This window comes from Chrysemys picta, chromosome 2 (assembly GCF_011386835.1).
Source record: "Chrysemys picta bellii isolate R12L10 chromosome 2, ASM1138683v2, whole genome shotgun sequence".
Lineage (NCBI taxonomy): Eukaryota > Metazoa > Chordata > Testudines > Emydidae > Chrysemys > Chrysemys picta.
In genome coordinates this window covers 47,204,934-47,223,470 of record NC_088792.1, presented here as the reverse complement: position 1 = coordinate 47,223,470, position 18,537 = coordinate 47,204,934, and the positions used below count along the sequence as shown (strand labels likewise).

At 44.7% G+C, this 18,537-nt stretch overlaps 1 protein-coding gene across 11 annotated transcripts in view; it reads right to left on the bottom strand.

The window, feature by feature from the left end:
* Nucleotides 1–18,537, bottom strand: part of ANKIB1 (ankyrin repeat and IBR domain containing 1) — a 176,113-nt gene that overhangs the window by 21,202 nt on the left and 136,374 nt on the right. For all 11 annotated transcript variants that reach the window (XM_065583062.1, XM_065583066.1, XM_065583065.1 and 8 more), the window contains 3 exons: nucleotides 16,796–16,962; nucleotides 5,882–5,970; nucleotides 2,894–3,024 (listed from right to left, as the gene is read on the bottom strand). In XM_065583062.1, the coding sequence (XP_065439134.1) occupies nucleotides 2,894–3,024; nucleotides 5,882–5,970; nucleotides 16,796–16,962 (387 nt within the window). The remainder of the gene's footprint in view (nucleotides 1–2,893; nucleotides 3,025–5,881; nucleotides 5,971–16,795; nucleotides 16,963–18,537) is intronic.

The following is an 18,537-nucleotide window of genomic DNA, read 5'->3' as shown; positions in this document are numbered from 1 at the left end:
AATAAATATGGTTTAACAGGCAAGGTGGTGTCATCCTCTTTGACACTTTGTTCTCACTGTTTGACAGAATGCAGACATTTCCTAGGAATTTCCTTAATTAGCTTGAGCATTTCATTATAAAATTAACCAAAAAACATAAGCATGTGAGCTACCATATTCTCCAAGCATCTTGTGTATGAAAATAACAATGTCCTAAAATTCAGTAACAGTGAAGCCAATTACACAATAACCTAAAATGATAATTGTTTTATTATTAAGCTTTTTTGCATCAATTTTTTGCATCAATACTCAACTGGTAGGATCTGGCAGAAATTAAAGCAGCAGGGAGACTACTCTAACTTCCGCCAAAGGCCTAAAGTCCATAAGAGAACTTACACAAGAGGATGAACAAGTATAAGGGAGCTCCACTCCACCATGCGGCCCAGCCCTGGAATAACCCTTCCCCCTCCTCTTATATAAGGGAGAGGGGAGGCTAGCACAGGAAGTAACAGAATTGCCTCTATCAGCTTTCTCCTGATGGAGAGTTCCCCTACATAAGGGGAATTCAACACCAGTTATCTCTGGGCATTTTAAAGCCACTTTGTGCTGCTTACAAGGTGCAAAGCGTTCTTAGCAGACTGGAGAATCTGGCCCCTAGTTAGTACCTCAAATGCTGGTAGAACTGAAGTAGTGACACTAACTTATGTTTAATGGTGAAAGCCAATCAAGCCTATAGTATGCAGCAACAGAGGGTCCTGTGGCACCTTTAAGACTAACAGAAGTATTGGGAGCATAAGCTTTCGTGGGTAAGAACCTCACTTCTTCAGATGCAAGTCACGAAAGCTTATGCTCCCAATACTTCTGTTAGTCTTAAAGGTGCCACAGGATCCTCTGTTGCTTTTTACAGATTCAGACTAACACGGCTACCCCTCTGATACCTATAGTATGCAACTCTTGAAATCTTGTTGAGTTGAGCTTATTGAATGAGTTGAGCTCATTTGTAGAAAGAAAAAGATAAATGGTAAACCTAGAATGAACCAGTGAGGGCAAGGCGGGATCTGTGTCTGCTGGCAGCACAAACAACAAAATCCCTAAATATAGCAGAGGAAAAGTGAGGAGGAGTATGTGATGGGCGCAGAAAGAAAAAGCCATTTGCATGGTATGGAGAGACAGACAGACTCCTGGAAAAAGAGAGAAAGAGAACTGTTTTCTAACCCAAGGTATATTTTGATAGAAGCCAACCTACCTACACAAATAAGTGTTTGAAACCTTAGTAGTGATAGATACCCCCTTCTTAATCTGAAAACCTGACATTATTAAATGGACATATTAGCTGTTCTTGCTACTTTCACATAAACTATTGTGACAGGCTCAGGCCAGATGGCTATAGGAGCGTAGTGGAAGGTAGATACATTAAACCCAGATTAAGCAGGTCCCTTTTCCCTGAGTAAGATAACAGGGACTATTCCAGAACAATCAGGAACTTGTTAGAACCAATTAAGGCAAGAAGGCTAATTAGGACACCTGGAGCCAATTAGGAAGCTACTAGAACCAATTAAGGCAGGTAGGCTAATCAGGGTACCTGGTTAAAAAAAGAAAGACCTCCCTTCAGTTAGGGAGAGGCACGTAAGGAGCTGGGAGCTAGAGGACGTGCTACTGTAGGACTGAGGAATACAAATGCCATCAGGCATCAGGAAGAAGGTCCTGCGTTGAGGACAAAGAAGGTGCTGGCGGGAGGTCATGGGGAAAGTGGCCCAGGGAGTTGTGGTTGTCACATAGCTGTTACAGGAGACATTGAGACAGCTGCGATCTAGTAGAGGGAGGGCCCAGGTTCCCCCCATTCCCCCAACTCCCTATTTGACACATGAAGAGTTGACCTGGACTGTGAGTCATATCAGAGGGGAAGGTCTCTGGCCTGTCCCTGACCCACTAGGTGGGACAACAGAGACTGCGGGGATTGTTCTCCTCCCTTTCCACCATACTGGCCAGTGATGAGGTTAGCTGAGTGAACGGCAGGTTTGAACCAGTGGCAAATGTGGCCAAACTGCAGGCTGCCGTGAACATCTGAGGCAAGCAAATCCGCCAGAAAGCGCAAGACCCACCAAGGTAGAGGAAGAACTTTGTCACACTATTCATTGACTAAAAAGCAAGTACTCTTTCTGCGTTTAGTTCATTTGAAAAAAGAGTTGTCTGAGATGTATTATAATGTTACATAAAGAGGTTTTGACATAGAAAATATTGCTATGCAAAACCTATTTAATTTTGTGAGGTATTGAAAACTTGCATCTACTTTTCTGTCTATTGTTACTCCTAAAGTCTTTCTTGGAATTACTGCTCCCCTGGTTTCTCACTCCCATTGAATATTTATGTTTACATTTTTCCACCTTATTTTGACCTTTGTATTATTTCTGACCTTATTTTGATATTTTCAGCTCACCTTATTTCTCTTTGTATTATTTCTCTATCTTCATTAGTGTTCACAATGCCCCAAAATTTAGTATCTTCTGTGAATTATATATGCTATTAACTTTCTCTTCTAGGTCATTAATGAAGAGTGGACAACACAAAGATCTGTATAGTTTTCCTCTAAGCCTTTCCTCCTATTTTATTCTTCGTTTACTGCTTGTCATTTCTCTTTGTTTATTGTTCTTCAACCCATGTAACCAGTGTTCACTGCCAAGCCAAAATGGATCTTGTAAGTAAGATTTAATGAAATTGTATATCAAATATTCTGCTTACATCTTAATACATTAGAGCTTCTTTCCATCTGCCAATGTTGCAATTTGGTTTAGAAGTTCCACTAGATCCCATGCCTGTGATTTCAGAGGCTTTGTATGTTTACATTTACAAAGTAGACACGTATATACAACTTGAGTTACACTTTCCACCATAAACAATATAAACTTCTTTATACCTTTGCACACTGCATGTGGTTGCAGCCCTCATTCTTCTGAATTGGAGATTTGCAGTTGGCGCATGGTTTGGAGTTAGTTAGTAACCATAGGCAGTTGGCAGCATCTTCATAAGCCTCACTAACTCCCACAACTTTGAGGAAAAAAAAGTGGAAAAAAAAAATAGAAAAGTTAAGATTATGTGCATATCAATTTTTGTAAAATGTAGGTGAAGAAGTCTGCATGTTTCCCTAATTCTTGACAGTGCACATTAATTTCCTCATAAATCTACAGCATGTGTTACAAAGTAATTTAAGGAAAAAATTAAGATGCTTTGACAAATACGACATAAGTCAAAGGTCACATCCACACCTCAATCAGCTAGGGAATGCATCTGTATATTTTATTATGCTTTACATTATAATTTATTAAATATACTATAAGATGTTAACACAGTCCAAGACCCATGCTAGGAATTTAAAAAAATCATTGTTGATACTTAAGTTTTATACTAGTTTCTATGGATCACTCCAAATAAGTGTTTGTCCTGTGTTATTTTACATTAATTAATAAATGATGGTAATACTATTTGATAATATTATTTGTATCACCTACGAGCCCTGGTCATGGATCAGGACCCCACTGTATTAGGCATTGTACAAACACAGAACAAAAGACAGTCCCCTGCCCCAAAAGTTTACAATCTAAATAGACTTATTCATCCTCCCCCCCCCCCCCCTTTTTTTTTTTTTTTTTTAAACACAAGTATCAGCTGCTTCTATTTCTCTAAGATTTATGGAAATGACTTCTGGACATAGCATTAAGAGCCAAACCATGTGCAATAGGTAATGCAGACGCTCCCTGACTTATGCAAGCATTCCGTTCTGGAACGCCTTGCGTAAGTCGGGGACGTATACCCGACAATTACACACACAACCCCCCACCCCTCCAAACCCAACCCACTTACGGAACTTTTTCTGTAAGTGTGGGTTTGTGTAACTTGGGTTTGTGTAACACGGGGAGCATCCGTATTTTAGAAAATAAATACTCAGCGCTTTGGGACTCTTCTGGAGATTACAAGATTTCCTACCAAGTTCTAAAATACAATTTTGGGAGGTGGGGGGGGAGGAAGATTTTAATTTGTGTTTTGGCCTCATCCACACTGCCTGACTGAACTGTGTGAAAGCAGTTTTAGCCTACAGCAGTTTTAAAGCATAATATATGGAGATATACCTATCTCATAGAACTGGAAGGGACCCTGCCTTCACTAGCAGGACCAAGTACTGATTTTTTGCCCCAGATCCCTAAGTGGCCCCCTCAAGGATTGAACTCACAACCCTAGGTTTAGCAGGCGAATGCTCAAACCACCTGGCTATCCCTCTCTTCCCCCTTAAAACAACTACAGGAAACACAATACAAATGTAAATTGGGTTAGTGGGAGATATTTATTAAATTGGACTTTCCATTGTAAAGTAAAAAGAATCAGGAAATATCTCATAATAGCATGAAGAGGGAATCTGAAATTTTCAAAGATACCAAGCAAATTCTATTTTAAAATGCTTAGTTAATTTAACAATGGTTTTATAATAATAATTAGCATTTACATACCAGATTATATGTTCTAAATGCTGTAGACACACAAAGGGCCTAATTCTGATCTAATTTAACATTGGTGTAAAATAGGAGAGGCAACAGAGTTACATAAATGAGCCAGCATGAAATCAGAATAAAGTTGTAAGCAATTAATCTAATTACACTGATAAAATAACCAATATTTTTAACATTACAAAGATAAAGATTACTGACCTGTAACCAGAGTTCTTCAAGTGGCCTCTGCACATTCACATTCTTAGAATGTACTCATGGCGTAGCTAGAAATGGAACCTTCTAGCAGTACGGCACATTGGAATGCTTCTTTCTTGGGGTTATAATTCCAACTCAGGCATTGGAGGAGGTGCACAGATGCACAACCCATTTATAGCTTTGCTCTCCGAATGTACAGAGCCACGAGGGGAAGAGAAAGGGGAAGAAGGTGCAAGAGCACTCCAACAGGCACTGCTACCAGAAACTTCCTCTGGTCCTGATGGTACCATGGGCACATCCCAGAGTAGGAATGTGCAGAGGGCCACTTGAAGAGCTTACCTTTACAACAATTATGAAAGTCTTGAATTTCCAATTCATTCCAGTTGTAAGATGCATTTCCCATATCCAAACCGAAAGAATCAAACTGTCAAGGGGGCAGCTCTGTGTGTATGTGCATGCGCGCATGTGCCTATATTATATATATAAATAAAATCTTGTGACTTTAAAAAAAAACAAAAACAAAAAAACCAGCTCTGCCATTGAAACAACTCAGAATATTTGGCATGGAAATAGTCTTAACTGAGGAGAAGTGCTTTTGAATCTTCTGGCTAAAATCTATCGATCAATCTATCTAGATCAGAGGTGGGCAAACTACAGCCCGTGGCCACATCCGGCCCACGGGACCCTCCTGCCTGGCCCCTGAGCCCTCAGCCCCTCCCCTACAGCCTGAGCTCACTGTGCCACTGGCGCAACGCTCTGGGCGGCAAGCTCCTGGGGCAGCGCAGCTGCAGAGCTGCAGCCTGACCCGGTGTTCTGTGCTGTGCGGTGGCGTGGCTGGCTCCAGCTGGGCGGCACAGCTACCTGTCCTGGTGCTCTGGGCAGCTCGGCTCTAGCGCCGCCAGCCACTGGTGCTTCAGGCAGCGCGGTAAGAGGGCAGGGGAGTTCGGGGTGGTGGTTGGTAATTTTCCCCACTATGATGTTACCCAAAACAAATCTTTAATCTGTAGGGTTTGATTTAAGACATGAGCAAGGAAATTCAAAGTTAAAGAAAGGGGGAAAAACAGAATTATACAGTTTTCAGCACCATTTTTTTATTAGACAATTTCTACAGGACAAATTATCAAACCTCCCCTCTTTCACACTGATTTCTTAAGTACCATATAGTTCTTATTTAATGTTGTTAAAAATCCCACAAAAACTACTCTTACGTTCTTCTGGTTTCATTTCAGATATCTTCTGCAGCCAGTTCTTCCATGTTTGGCAGTCACAAGGTTCATGTGCTTCACCAAGACATTCCCTGAAAAATTAAGTCATAAATACAGTAGGTAATTGTTTAAATTCTACTTTGGTTCAAATTTAAAAATAATCAAGACAAACTCTAATTAAGACAGGAAGATAAAGAAACCTACTCAATTACTCTCACTTTAAAACATTCTTACATTTGCTCACAACCCAAGGTGGAGCTTCATGAAAATTAATGGGAGAATTTAAGTGAGGCAGCAAAGAAAAATGCTTTTTAATTATGATGGAGAATTTCTGAAAAGCAGCTGGTATGTGCTATGTTTTATGGGCTGACCAGTAATTAATCTACGCCCATATATGATGGTCATACAGCTTTTGTACAATGGGTGAAGTTGACCTCAGTGCAGATGGACTACGAAAGGCCTTTTTTATTCATATTAAAGTAGTATTTCAAAGACCCCAATCAGCACTGTGGCCTCACTATGTTAGATACTGTACAAACATATAGTAAGACAAAGTCCCTGCTCCAAAAACCTTTCTGGCTAAGTATAAGCTCCTAGTTTATGTGGAGTTTATGTGGTGCACAGGGCCTTGAGTAGGCTCTCTACAGCTGGGATGAATTTCACCCAGAATTACTTGTTCGTCTCCACTGATTATCATTAATCCTTAATAACAAGGTCAGTGCTTAAGTAAATCCCCATTGCTTTCACACTCCTCTAATGCTGAGTAAATTTGGATTTCTACCCTTCCCAGAGTCCCTAAATGGAAAGGAGATAATATTGGTTGAAATTATATGGACACACAAGGAGTTAACAGTGGGTCCCCCAAGTTTTTCCAGATTTACTACTGCTGGTTTTCAGGATGGCAGTCAGTATACAGCAGCAGATACATGGCTTCCAGATGGTGCTTGGGTGTAGATGTGTCAACACAGATTCCAGAATTGTCACGACTTGCTCTTTTACTGGAAATGCAGCAAAACAGCTCGAGACATCTGCCACGTGAAATACACAAATAGTTTATAAATGGCGTATATTTCCACATGGACACCTGCTTTATCACAGAAAATGCAAATTGTTTTTTGAGGATCAAATGGTACACTAATTCCTGTAATGCAATGTCATAAGCTGAATAAATACTCATGATCTCCCTTGTCCTCATCACAACAGGGAACATGTGAGCAAGAAAAGCTTAAAGAAAACTACAAAAAAGAAAAGAGCCTTCTGAGCCACCCTCTTCTACCTGTACAATTGAAATAAGGCTAGGGTCAATCTGAGCTATAGGATGAAATCCTGGCCTTGTTGACTTCACTGGGGCTAGACTTCACCCATAATAACTGTTCTTGGATAATTTTAAATGTATGCATAGAAAACAAAATTAGCAGAAAGGGAACTAACAAGAGAATGGCCCCCTTACCTAAAGGCTGATTAATTCACCCCACACAATGAACAAAATAACAAAGACATGCGCACTGGCTTCTCTGTGGATTGTGAATTTTTGAACAGACTCACTTCAAATCCTAAATTTTGGAATACCTGCAGAGATTTTGAACAACTCTAAAAAGAGAATGAACCAGGAATTTAAGAAATACAAATTGTCAACACAGCCTGAATCTTGGTGTACGTTTTGAAGGGCAAACAGCCTAAAAAGGAAGAAACGGGAAAACCCAAATTACTACAGCTGCATCTCCTTGAGAGACAATGTTAGGTACTCTTCTAGAGACTGGATTCAGGGTGTGAGCATGGAAATCCTGAACCTTCTTTGTTGCAGGAACGCCTTTGCTGACCACCAATAAATCTGTTCAAGTTAAGAGACTGAAAACTGTGTTATATTTTCTAAAAATGGATAACTACTTAAGGTGCAGTATTGGTCAGCCTTGTCCCAATTTCTATGACACTACTGCATAGATTTTTGCCTTAGCGGTATTTGTAGGATAAGCAGTGGCGCCCCTTGAGCGCCACGTTCATGTGCCACTAGATCAGGCGCTGCTGACCCTATGCTCTCTCAGTTCCTTCTTACCAGTAATTCCGACAGAGGGGCAGGAGGACGGGTAATAAAATGGACATGAGCAACACAATCTCGAATAACAGTTACGAAAGGTAGGTAACTGTTTTTTCTTCTTCGCGTGCTTGCTCATGTCAATTCCATTCTAGGTGACTCACAAGCAGTGCGAATGGAGGTGGGCTCGGAGTTTGTGATCTTGCAGCACTGCCCTGCTGGAGCCAGCATCATCCTGGGCCTGCTGGGTCAGCACATAATGGGCCATAAATGTTTGGACAGAGAAGTGCCAAAGGTTCAGAGCTTCTTGGCAGAGGGCTGCTGACCTCGCTCTACCTTGTCTGTTGATGTAATATATTGTGGCAGTATTGTTCCTAAGGACCTGCACCACCTTGCCCTTCAGGTGCAGGGCCGGCTCCAGGCACCAGCCGACCAAGCACGTGCTTGGGGCGAAACCTTGGGGCAGGGCAGCGCTCAATTTTTTATTTTTGGATTCAGTGGCGCGGCGCTCGGAGGGGGGGCGTGGGCTTCGGGCGGTGTAGCGCTCAGAGGGGGGACGGGGGCTTCAGGTGGCGCGGTGCTTGGAGGGGGGCGGGGGCTTCGGGCGGTGCTCAGGGGGGCGGTGCTTCGGGTGGAGTGGCGCTCAGACGGGGGGGGAAGGGGCTTCGGGCAGCGCTTGGAGGGGGGCGGGGCGGGGCTTCGGCTGGCACGGCGCTGGGGATGCGGGTGTTCGGGTGGCTTGGCACGGCATGGGGGCAGGGTATGGCGGTGCGGTGCTCTTCTTTTTTGCCTGGGGCGGACAAAAAGTTAGAGCCGGCCCTGTTCAGGTGGGGCAAGAAGGTCTGGCAGGCCAGGCGAAATGCTCGGAGCTCCCTGACGTTGAATTGGAGGGCCAGATCGTCCCATAACTAGAGGCCCTGGGTGCTCAGCTCGCCCAGGGGGGGCTCCCAAGCACAGGTCCAAACCATCGGAGACCAGGGTTAGTGATGGCGATGGGGTTGCAAAGGGGACTCCCTGAAACACCAACCTGGCGTCCAACCACCAATACAGGGATGACAGGATGTGATCCAACACCCTAATCACCTGGTCTACCTTGTGTCTGTTGGGGGTGTAAACCGACGCCAGCCATACATGCAGAGACTGGAGTGGCGCCATGCATGACTGACCACACGTGTACAGGTGGCCATGTGGCCCAGCAACTGCAGGGAGGTGAGAGCCATGGTAAGTAGGCAGTTCCTCACATGGGAGATCATAGAATCATAGAATATCAGGGTTGGAAGGGACCTCCCCTGCTCAAAGCAAGACCAATTCCCAACTAAATCATCCCAGCCAGGGCTTTGTTAAGTCTGACATGGCTTGAAAAACGCGCCTCCGGGAGGAAGGCACTGGCTCGTGTGGAGTTGAGAACCGCTCCTATGAACTCTATGCGTTGGACCGGCTTTAACGTGGATTTTTTCTTGTTTATCAACAGGCCCAGGTCGTGGCAGGTGGAATACACCAGATTGAGGCTTCTCTGTACTTGGTTCCGAGACCTGCCTTGGATGAGTCAGACATCGAAATACGAGAAGACCTGGACCCTCAATGTCTGAGGTAGGTGGCCACTGGAACCTTGGAGCCAATGAGAGGCCAAAGGGGGGTGCCATAAATTGGAAATGGCATTTGCCCACTATAAAACGGAGGAAATGCCTGTGACTTTGGAATATGGAGACGTGAAACTAGGCGTCCTTCAAGTCGAGGGTGGCCTACCAGTCTCCTGGATCCAGGAAGGGGATGATGGAGGCCAGGGAGATCATGCAAAACTTCAACTTTTTGAGAGACTTGTTGGGGCGTCGCAGGTCCAGAATGGGTCCGAGGCCCCCTTTTGCTTTTGGGATTAGGAAGTAGCGGGAATAGAACTCCTTTCCCCATATGTCCCGAGGAACCTCTTCCACTGCCCCCATGTGCAGGAGGTTCTCAACCTCCTGAATGAGAAGGTGCTTGTGAGAAGGGTCCCTGTCATAAACATACAGCTAAGGGTAGCATAAAATCCCTCCTTTACCTGTAAAGGGTTAAGAAGCTCAAACAATCTGGTTGGCACCTGACCAAAAGGACCAATAAGGGGAGAAGATACTTTCAAATCTGTGGGGGAAGGTTTTTGTTTTGGGTTCCTTTGTTTGCTCCGAGTCAGTCAGGAACCAAAGCAGGGAAAATACATCTCCCTAAGCCATATCTGAACTAAGCATCTAATATTACAGAAATAGTAAGTAAAAGCAAGGAAATGTGTTAGACTGTGAATTTTCCTTGTGCTAAGAGGGAGGTTTATCCCCGTTTTTGTAACTTTAAAAGTTTTGCCTAGAGGGGAAATCCTCTGTGTTTTGAATCTGATTATAAAATCAGGATGGAAGGTAATTTACAGGGTAGAGGTGCTTCTTTTACTTTTTATTTATTATAAATTTTTTAAGAATCTGATTGGGTTTTTAGGACACTAAAAGGGTCTGGTCTGTGCTCACCTTGGTCACTCTCAAGCCTTCCCAGGAAAGGAAACAGGAACTCCAAGTGGTTTTTTTCCTGAATCTTTGTCTAACTCACTTGGTGGTGGCAGCAGTACTCATCCAAGGACAAGGAAGGATGCGTGCCTTGGGGAAGTTTTTAACCTAAGCTGGTAGAAATAAGCTTAGGGGGTCTTTCATGTGGGTCCCCACATCTGTACCCCAGAGTTCAGAGTGGGGAGGGAACCCTGACAATCCCTGAAGAGGGAGAGAAGGGAGGGGCGGCTGAAAGTTGCAGGGTGTAATCACGAGACACTATGTCCAGCACACAACGGTCCGAGGTGGCTTGGGACCTGGCCAAACAGAAGAGACGAAGACAGTTGAGGAAAGAGTGGGGTGGATCTTGGCAGGTGGCTGGGGCATTGCTCTCTACCACACCCTCAAAACGAGCACTTCTGGCCTCCGGGGTGTTTTGCCTGACTGGGCTACACAGGACAGCGGGGGGAAGAAGGGCGACTACAGCTGAAACTAGTGTCTCTGTCCCTTCTTCTTGCAGGTCCCTGGTGAGACTGTCAAGGCCTAGGCGGCAGCCGGAACTACTTCCTCGCAGGCTGCAGCATATGCATTCCCAGCAAGCAAAGGATGATCCTGGTGTCCTTCAGCCCATGCTGCCCCGCATCTGTTTGGTCTGAAAAGAGACCATTCCCATCCAAGGGGAGGTCCTGGATGGAGGTCTGCATTTCCTGAGAGAGATCTGCAGTCTGAAGCCAGGAGCTGCGCCTCATCACCACCGCTAACGTGACCACCTTGGCTCAGGAGTGCACCATATCCCATGCCATCTGGAGGGAGCACCTGGCAGCCACCAGGGTGCCAAATTCCTGGACAAAACCCTGTGAAAGGGATTCCTTGAACTTATGGAGGGAACAGGCCAAAAGGGCCTGATGGTTTGCCACCTGGAACTGCAAAACTGGCCACTGAATAAATCTTTCTACCAAACAGATCCAACAGTTTGGCCTCTTTGTTCTTGGGAGTGAAATGGGTATGCCCCCGCTTGTCTCTTTCATGGATGGCAGAGACCATCAGCAAGCTCGGGGGAGGGTATAGAGATACTCAAACTCCTTGATGGGGACAAAGTACTTCTTTTCGGCCCTCTTTGAGGTGGGAGGAATGGAGGAAGGGGTTTGCCAGAGACCCTTGGCAATCCTAAAGACACCGTCATGCACCGGTAGTGCGACACAGGTCGGGGTGGAGGCGGACAGAAAGTTAAACAAGGTGTCCGTCTGCTTAGCCATTTCCTCCATCTCCAGGCCCAAATTCTTAGCCCCCCCGATACAGCAGGGCCTGGAGTTCCTTGAAATCGTCCAGCGGGCTTGCCCTTGAGGGTCCAGCAACTGCCTTATCTGGGAATGAGGACGATGATTGCTGTGCCGGGGGAGGTTCTGGGGCATCTTTCCTCGCACAGGAGGGAGGATTGGGGTGGACGCCATTCAGTCTGCTTCAACCACCGGGCGTCCCTGGTGCTGCCAGCTGCTGTTCCGAGGTGGCAGCCCATCAGTGGTGAGAAGGGGGCATCACCACAACCAGCATTCCTTATGTGCTGCAATAAGGCCACTGCACCGGCCAGTGGCTGGGCTGCCAAGTCTGTGCCGTTGCCATGGCCTTGGGTGCCCATTCGTACCAGTGCTGACTAGGCAAGGGGCTGAACTGGGTTTCCATGCCGGAGGAATCCCCTTCCGGTGACCACAGTGGGGCCTGGGTCTATTTGCTGACCATCACTGTTGGGGACTGGTGCCCGGAACGAGATAATCAGTGCTGGTACCGAGGGGACTGGAGACACGACAGGGAGCACTCCTACGATGGAGCCGACTGGGATGTGAGCGGCGTTGATAATACGGAGACCGGTGTCTTGCTCTAAGCGATCTGTGTCAAGATGGCAGCAACTACGAACGCAGTGCTGGTGACCGAGGGCGAGCCCCCGAGCATCTGGGCTGCAACTCCGGCGCAGAGGTAGAGAGCACTGCTTCATCTCGGGGGATCAGTGGCGCTCCATTGCCCTCTGAGGGGTCTTAGCGGCTAGCTTACCCTCGTGGGGAGCCTTTGCTGGTTCCTGGGGCGCATCAGTGGCGTGGGCAGAGGCCTGTGTTCTCTCGGTGCCAGGGGAGACTATGAAGGTGTCGGTGCCACCAGGGCTTTTGATTCCATGCCGCTCCCAGGAGTCCGTACTGTTGGGGAGGTGCAAGCATGCAGCTCTGGAGTGGCCAGAGATCCCTAAGTGGGTCCTTTGCCCAATGGTCCAGGGCCCTTTTTGCTTGGTGCTCGGGTTTTAGTCTTCTTTTTGGGCACTGGTGACAGGGAACAATGACGGGCAGAGTGTGGTGCCGGGGGCGCACTGCGCACCGAGGCCAAGGTATTTGGCGAGTCCTGGTGGGGCTGCACAGAGGCCAGACACAGGGTGGACTCCAGGAGGAGAGCCTGTAGCCAAATATCCCTTCTTCTGTGTGCGGGGCTGGAAGTTCTTACAAATTTGGCACTTGTCTCTAACGTGTGACTCTCCTAAGTATTTGAGGCAGCTGCTATGGGGGTCACTTATAGGCATAGGCCTGTTGCAGTCCGTGCAGGGCTTAAACCCAGGAGACCAGGGCATGTCCCGCCTGGGACAAAGTCCCTGCTGGGAACTAACTACTATGAACAGAACTATTTACAAAGCCCTAAGGGTCAAAGACAGTAGACGGAAACTGCTAGCCCTTGCAACGCAAGTGAAGGCGCTCAGACTAACCACCATGGGCAGTAAGAACAAACAGAGAGGGCGTAGGGTCAGCAGCGCCTTATATACCAGTGCATGAGAGTGGCACTCAAGGGGGCACCACTGCTGACCCTACAGATACTGCTAAGGTAAAAATCTTCTGAGGGCACAGGCACACGTAGAATCGCATCACCATGAGCAAGCACTTGAAGAACTACTAACTATTAATGGTAATGTAACAACAATTCTTGAAAAAGGCTCCACTGGCGATCCTGGCAATTACAGTGCCTAACATCAGTACTAGGTAAATTGGTTGAAACGATATAGTAACAAAGAGAATTATCAGACACATAAATGAACACAATTTGTTGAGGAAGTGTCAACATGGCTTTTATAAAGGGAACTCATGCCTCACCAATCTTCTAGAATTCTTTGAGGGGGTTAACAAGCATGTGGCCAAGGGTGATCCAGTGGATACAGTGTACTTAGACTTTCAGAAAGCTTTTGGCAAGGTGTTTCACCAAAGGCTCTTAAGCAAACTAAGCAGTCATGGGATAAGAGGAAAGGTCCTCTCGTGGATCAGTAACTGGTTAAAAGACAGGAAACAAAGAGTAGGAATAAATGGTCAGTTTTCACAGTGGAGAGAAGTAAATAGTGGGGTCCCCCAGGGATATGTACTGGGACCAATGCTGTTCAAAATATTCATAAATGCTCTGGAAAAAGGGGTAAACAGTGAGGTGGTAAAGTTTGCACATGATACAAAATTACTCAAGATAGTTAAATCCAGAGCAGACTGTGAAGAGTTACAAAGGGATCTCACGAAACTGGGTGACTGGGCAACAAAATGACAGATGAAAGCCAATGTTAATAAGTGCAAAGTAATGTACATTGGAAAACATAATCCCAACTATATGTATAAAATGATGGGGTCCAAATTAGCTGTTACCACTCAAGACAGAGATATTGGAGTCTGTAGCGGGGCGGTCACCCCGCTCCAGTCAGAAAGGGGTTAAAACCAGCTCTGGGAAAGGGCTGCCTCAAAGGCCAATCAGGGGGAGGGCCGGTAGCAGCCAATACGGGCCCAAGAGGCCTAGTATAAAAAGGGCTGTGAGCTAGAAGGCAGGCAGTCTCATTCCAGCCTTGGGGTGGGAAGGAGTGGGCTGCCTGGGAGCATGGGGTACCTTCAACAGAGCAGTGCTGGAGAGTTCAGGCCTGGCAACCTCCTAGGCTGAGGCGTGACAGGAAGGCCTAAGGAGATACTGGGGCTGCAGGCAGGGCCGGCTCCAGGCACCAGCCCACCAAGCCTGGGGAGAGCGGGGCCAAGGCCGGGCTCGCCGCCCTCCCCCCGGCGCTCTGGCTGCCCTCCCCCCCCGGCGCCCTCTCCCCGGCCGCCGGGGGGAGAGCGGAGCCCCTGCCGGGGCTCGCCGCCCTCCTCCCAGGGCTCCGGCCCCCCTCCCCCCGGGGGGAGAGCGGAGCGCCCACCGGGGCTCGCCGCCCTCCCCCTGGCCGCCGGCGGCTTTTTTGCCTGGGGCGGCAAAAAAGCCAGAGCCGGCCCTGGCTGCAGGGAAAGGCAGCAGGTCCAAGCCCCTAGCCAATGATGAGTGGCCATTGCAAACTGCAGTTTGCCCCTGAATAAAGGAGCTAGATGAGGACTGGCAGTGGGTCACTGAGGCAAGATGGGCTCAAGCGAGTGGGGTTTCCTGGGTGAAGTGCAGCACCCCAAGGTAAGGGGCACCATGGTCCAGGAGGGACATAGGGCCTACACATGGTGGAGATAAAGGGACTGCAGAGGGGCAGATAACCGAGGGCGAGATACCGGACTATAGAGGGCTCCAGGGCTGAGAAAGCTAATTCCCAGGATGGCCAGCAGGAGGCGCCATGGTGGTGAGTCAGCGCTCTGCTACAGAGTCATTGTGGACAGTTCTCTGAAAACATCCACTGAATGTGCAGAGGCAGTCAAAAAAGCTAACAAAGTTAGGAACCATTAGGAAAGGGATAGATAATAAGACAGTAAATATCTTAATGACACTATATAAAGTCTTGATATGCCTACACTTTGAATATGGCATGCAGTTCTGGTCACCACATCTCAAAGATATATTAGAATTAGAAAAGGTACAGAGAAGGGCAACAAAAATGATTAGGGATATGGAACAGCTTGGAAAAGAGACGACTAAGGGGGAATACGATAGAGGTCTATGAAATCATGAATGGTGTGGAGAAAGTGTTATTTACCCCTTCACGTAACACAAGAACTAGGAGCCACTCACTGAAATTAATAGGCAGCAGTTTAAAACAAATGTAAGGAGTACTTCTTTACACAATGCACAGTCAACCTATTGAACTTGTCGCCAGAGGATGTTGTGAAGGCCAAAAGTATAACTGGGTTAAAAAAAAAAAATTGATATGTTCATGGAGGATAGGTCTACCAATGGCTATTAACCAAGATGGTCATGGATGCAATCCCATGCTCTGGATGTTCATAAGCCATTGGCTGCCAGATACTGGGACTGAATGACAGCGGATGGATCACTCGATAATTGCCCTGTTCTGTTCATTCACTCTAAAGCATCTGGGAATTGGCCACTGTCAGAAGACAGGATATTGGGCTAGATGGACCATTGGACTGACCCAATATGGTTGTTTTTATGTTCTTAATAATTTATATATTCTGGGCATTGATAAGAATTTTGAACAGGGAAACTTATATTATATATTTTCATACATACATGGGTTAAATATTAGTGTGTGTAGAGTATGGGCCAAATTATCCATTCCTCCTTTTCTGCAGTAGGCATAACACCAAAAGTAAGAACGATTCCACTTACCAAAACCTTTTTGAACTTTGGAACTCAAAAATTCCTCATCCCTGAACCTTGATAACTCACAAATCCTAGCAAAACATATGCCAAATCTTAAACTAATTGTAAGTATAAAAAACAATTCTTCCTCCATCTCCCTGGTCTACACTAATGTGTGTATATGTTCTTAATAATTTATATATTCTGGGCATTGATAAGAATTTTGAACAGAGAAACTTGGCTGTATATTTGAGTAATTGTGTCCTAGCAAATTTCACATGAAAAGCCTCCTCCACAAAATCACTTAAGAATTAGCCTTACTGAGAGCCATACATAGTACAGTATGTGAATCCCTCAGATTAAATAAAACCCCAGGATTCTAAAAAAGCATGACCTAGTGGTTTTCTGGAATATAATTGTGAACATGTCAACATCTATTCTGATTATACTGCAAACCTCTAAAACAGGCACAAAAGTTTCTCTACCATGAAAATAGAACTGAAAAGCCTAGAGCTCCATGCAGCTGTTTTGTGTCCAACACAGCTATTAATATCTTGAAGTAGACAATGTTATATCCTTTGCTGCCCTAAAGGATACACAGTGGAATCCTTCTTACTTTTGATGTTATGCCTACTGCAGAAAAGGAGGACTGGATAATTTGGCATACACTCTACACACAATAATATTCAGCCCAGGTATGTATGAAAATATATTCATGTCAAACTATACATCAATAATTTACTGTATCAACAACCTACAGAGTTTCCTGTAGGCTTCTGCAGCATGGCAGCTGGCTGGAGATTTCTCTTGACCTTTAGATTGGCAGCAGCTGTGATAGTTTTATATAGTTATGTACAAATTTCTAATACAAACCAGCAGAAGAGATGCCCTTTTCCACAATCTACGGCAGGGGCTCTTAGCAATGGGAAGTTAAGTGTGTCTGAACCAGTTGTATTTGATCCTTGTCTTGTTAGCTTGACTGCTCTTTCACAGGCTCGTATAGGACACCATTTAATAGCAGGATTATTTTCAACAAAGGCCTGAAAAGAGGAAAAAAGGAGAAGAAAATTACTTAACATTTGGGAATAGATCCTCATCACTGATATGAACTGTAACCTTTGATCACAATTTGCCTCTGACGGAGCAAAGCCAAAGAACATAAGATAGTCTTGTAATTAAACCAGTATGGTATTTTAAAAATAGTTATAAATAGAGAATTATTTAATCACTAGCTCAAAAATTGTATTTCTTCCCTATAGCAATACTTAAGATTCACACTAAGACCTGAACATCTACACTTATGCAAAATGCTTAATGTGTACAAGTCTCTTCTTTTGTGAAAAGATTTAGGGTTTGGCCACACATGAAAGTTAATTCAGAAAAAGATAGGGTGTAAATTTAAAATGGATTAACTGTTCCTGATTATCTCAACATATGGACACACTTATTCTGGAATAAAAGAGTACATTATTCCAAATGTAAGCGTGTTCACACATGGAGTTAATCAGGAATTGCTATTTTGGAATAATTTGCCATGTAGACAATACCTTACTGCAAATAATCATTATTTTTACAGATGTATTTAATATATAAACTTTGAAATTTTACAGTGCATAACTGTACTGCTGATTAAGAAATAAAACCTATGTTCTCTATCACCAATCTCAATATAATCAACTGCAATAAACTTTTAAGAACCAGAATAAAGAACTCAGAAATTTGCCTACATTTTTTTCTGTTAGTGTACAGTGTTTTCCCTTTTATTAATTATCTAAAATAAATTATGTGGAAGAAAAGGAACCTCTGGCTGCTCCCCTTCAAAATTGTACTGACTTGCATGTCACTCAGAAGGTGAGGCTATGAAGGACACTGGATCAAATCTGGGTATCAGTTTCCCACTTTGATATATAACATTTTATGACCTCATGCCAAAGTGACTTGTAACATATCTAAGTAAGTCCTTGTACTAAACATGTCTCTCCCCTCCCCACCCAGGGAATAATTTAACAAGTTATTTCAAGGATCCACACTACAGGCCAATAACCTGCATAGTTAATTAAAAGGTTACTTTTTAAAGATACATTCTGTAGCAATGGAGAAAATAAAATCAAGTATTAACCAAATCAAGATTTTCCAACTTCTTTTCCTGTCTGGGTTATATAGGAATCTTCTGAAAGTACGGGCTAGAGCAAAACTCTAGTGATGTGAATAGCAGGTACTGTACTGAGGTACAGTAGAAATTTCCCAGAAACCCTGAATGGAAATAGTAACTCATTTATCAAAACATTCTTCCAGAAACTAATTTAAAAACATTTTTTTATGATACGCCAACAAAATATTCTTGGCAGTTTAAAATCTAGGTGTTGCCTGTTCTGGACATTAATTTACAAATACCGAGAAAGATTATTAAATTGCCCACCACCGAAGCGTATTTTCTGTGCTTGAGGAAGAAATATAATTATTCCTTTTTAAAAAATATCCTCAACAGCATGCCATTACAACTGTATGTAAACTACATAGAGTTCAGATCTACAGTATTAATTTATTAAACTCTACTTAGAAAAGGTGCAGTCATATTTCACACAGAAGTTGCATTGTAATTGGAATAAGAAAGT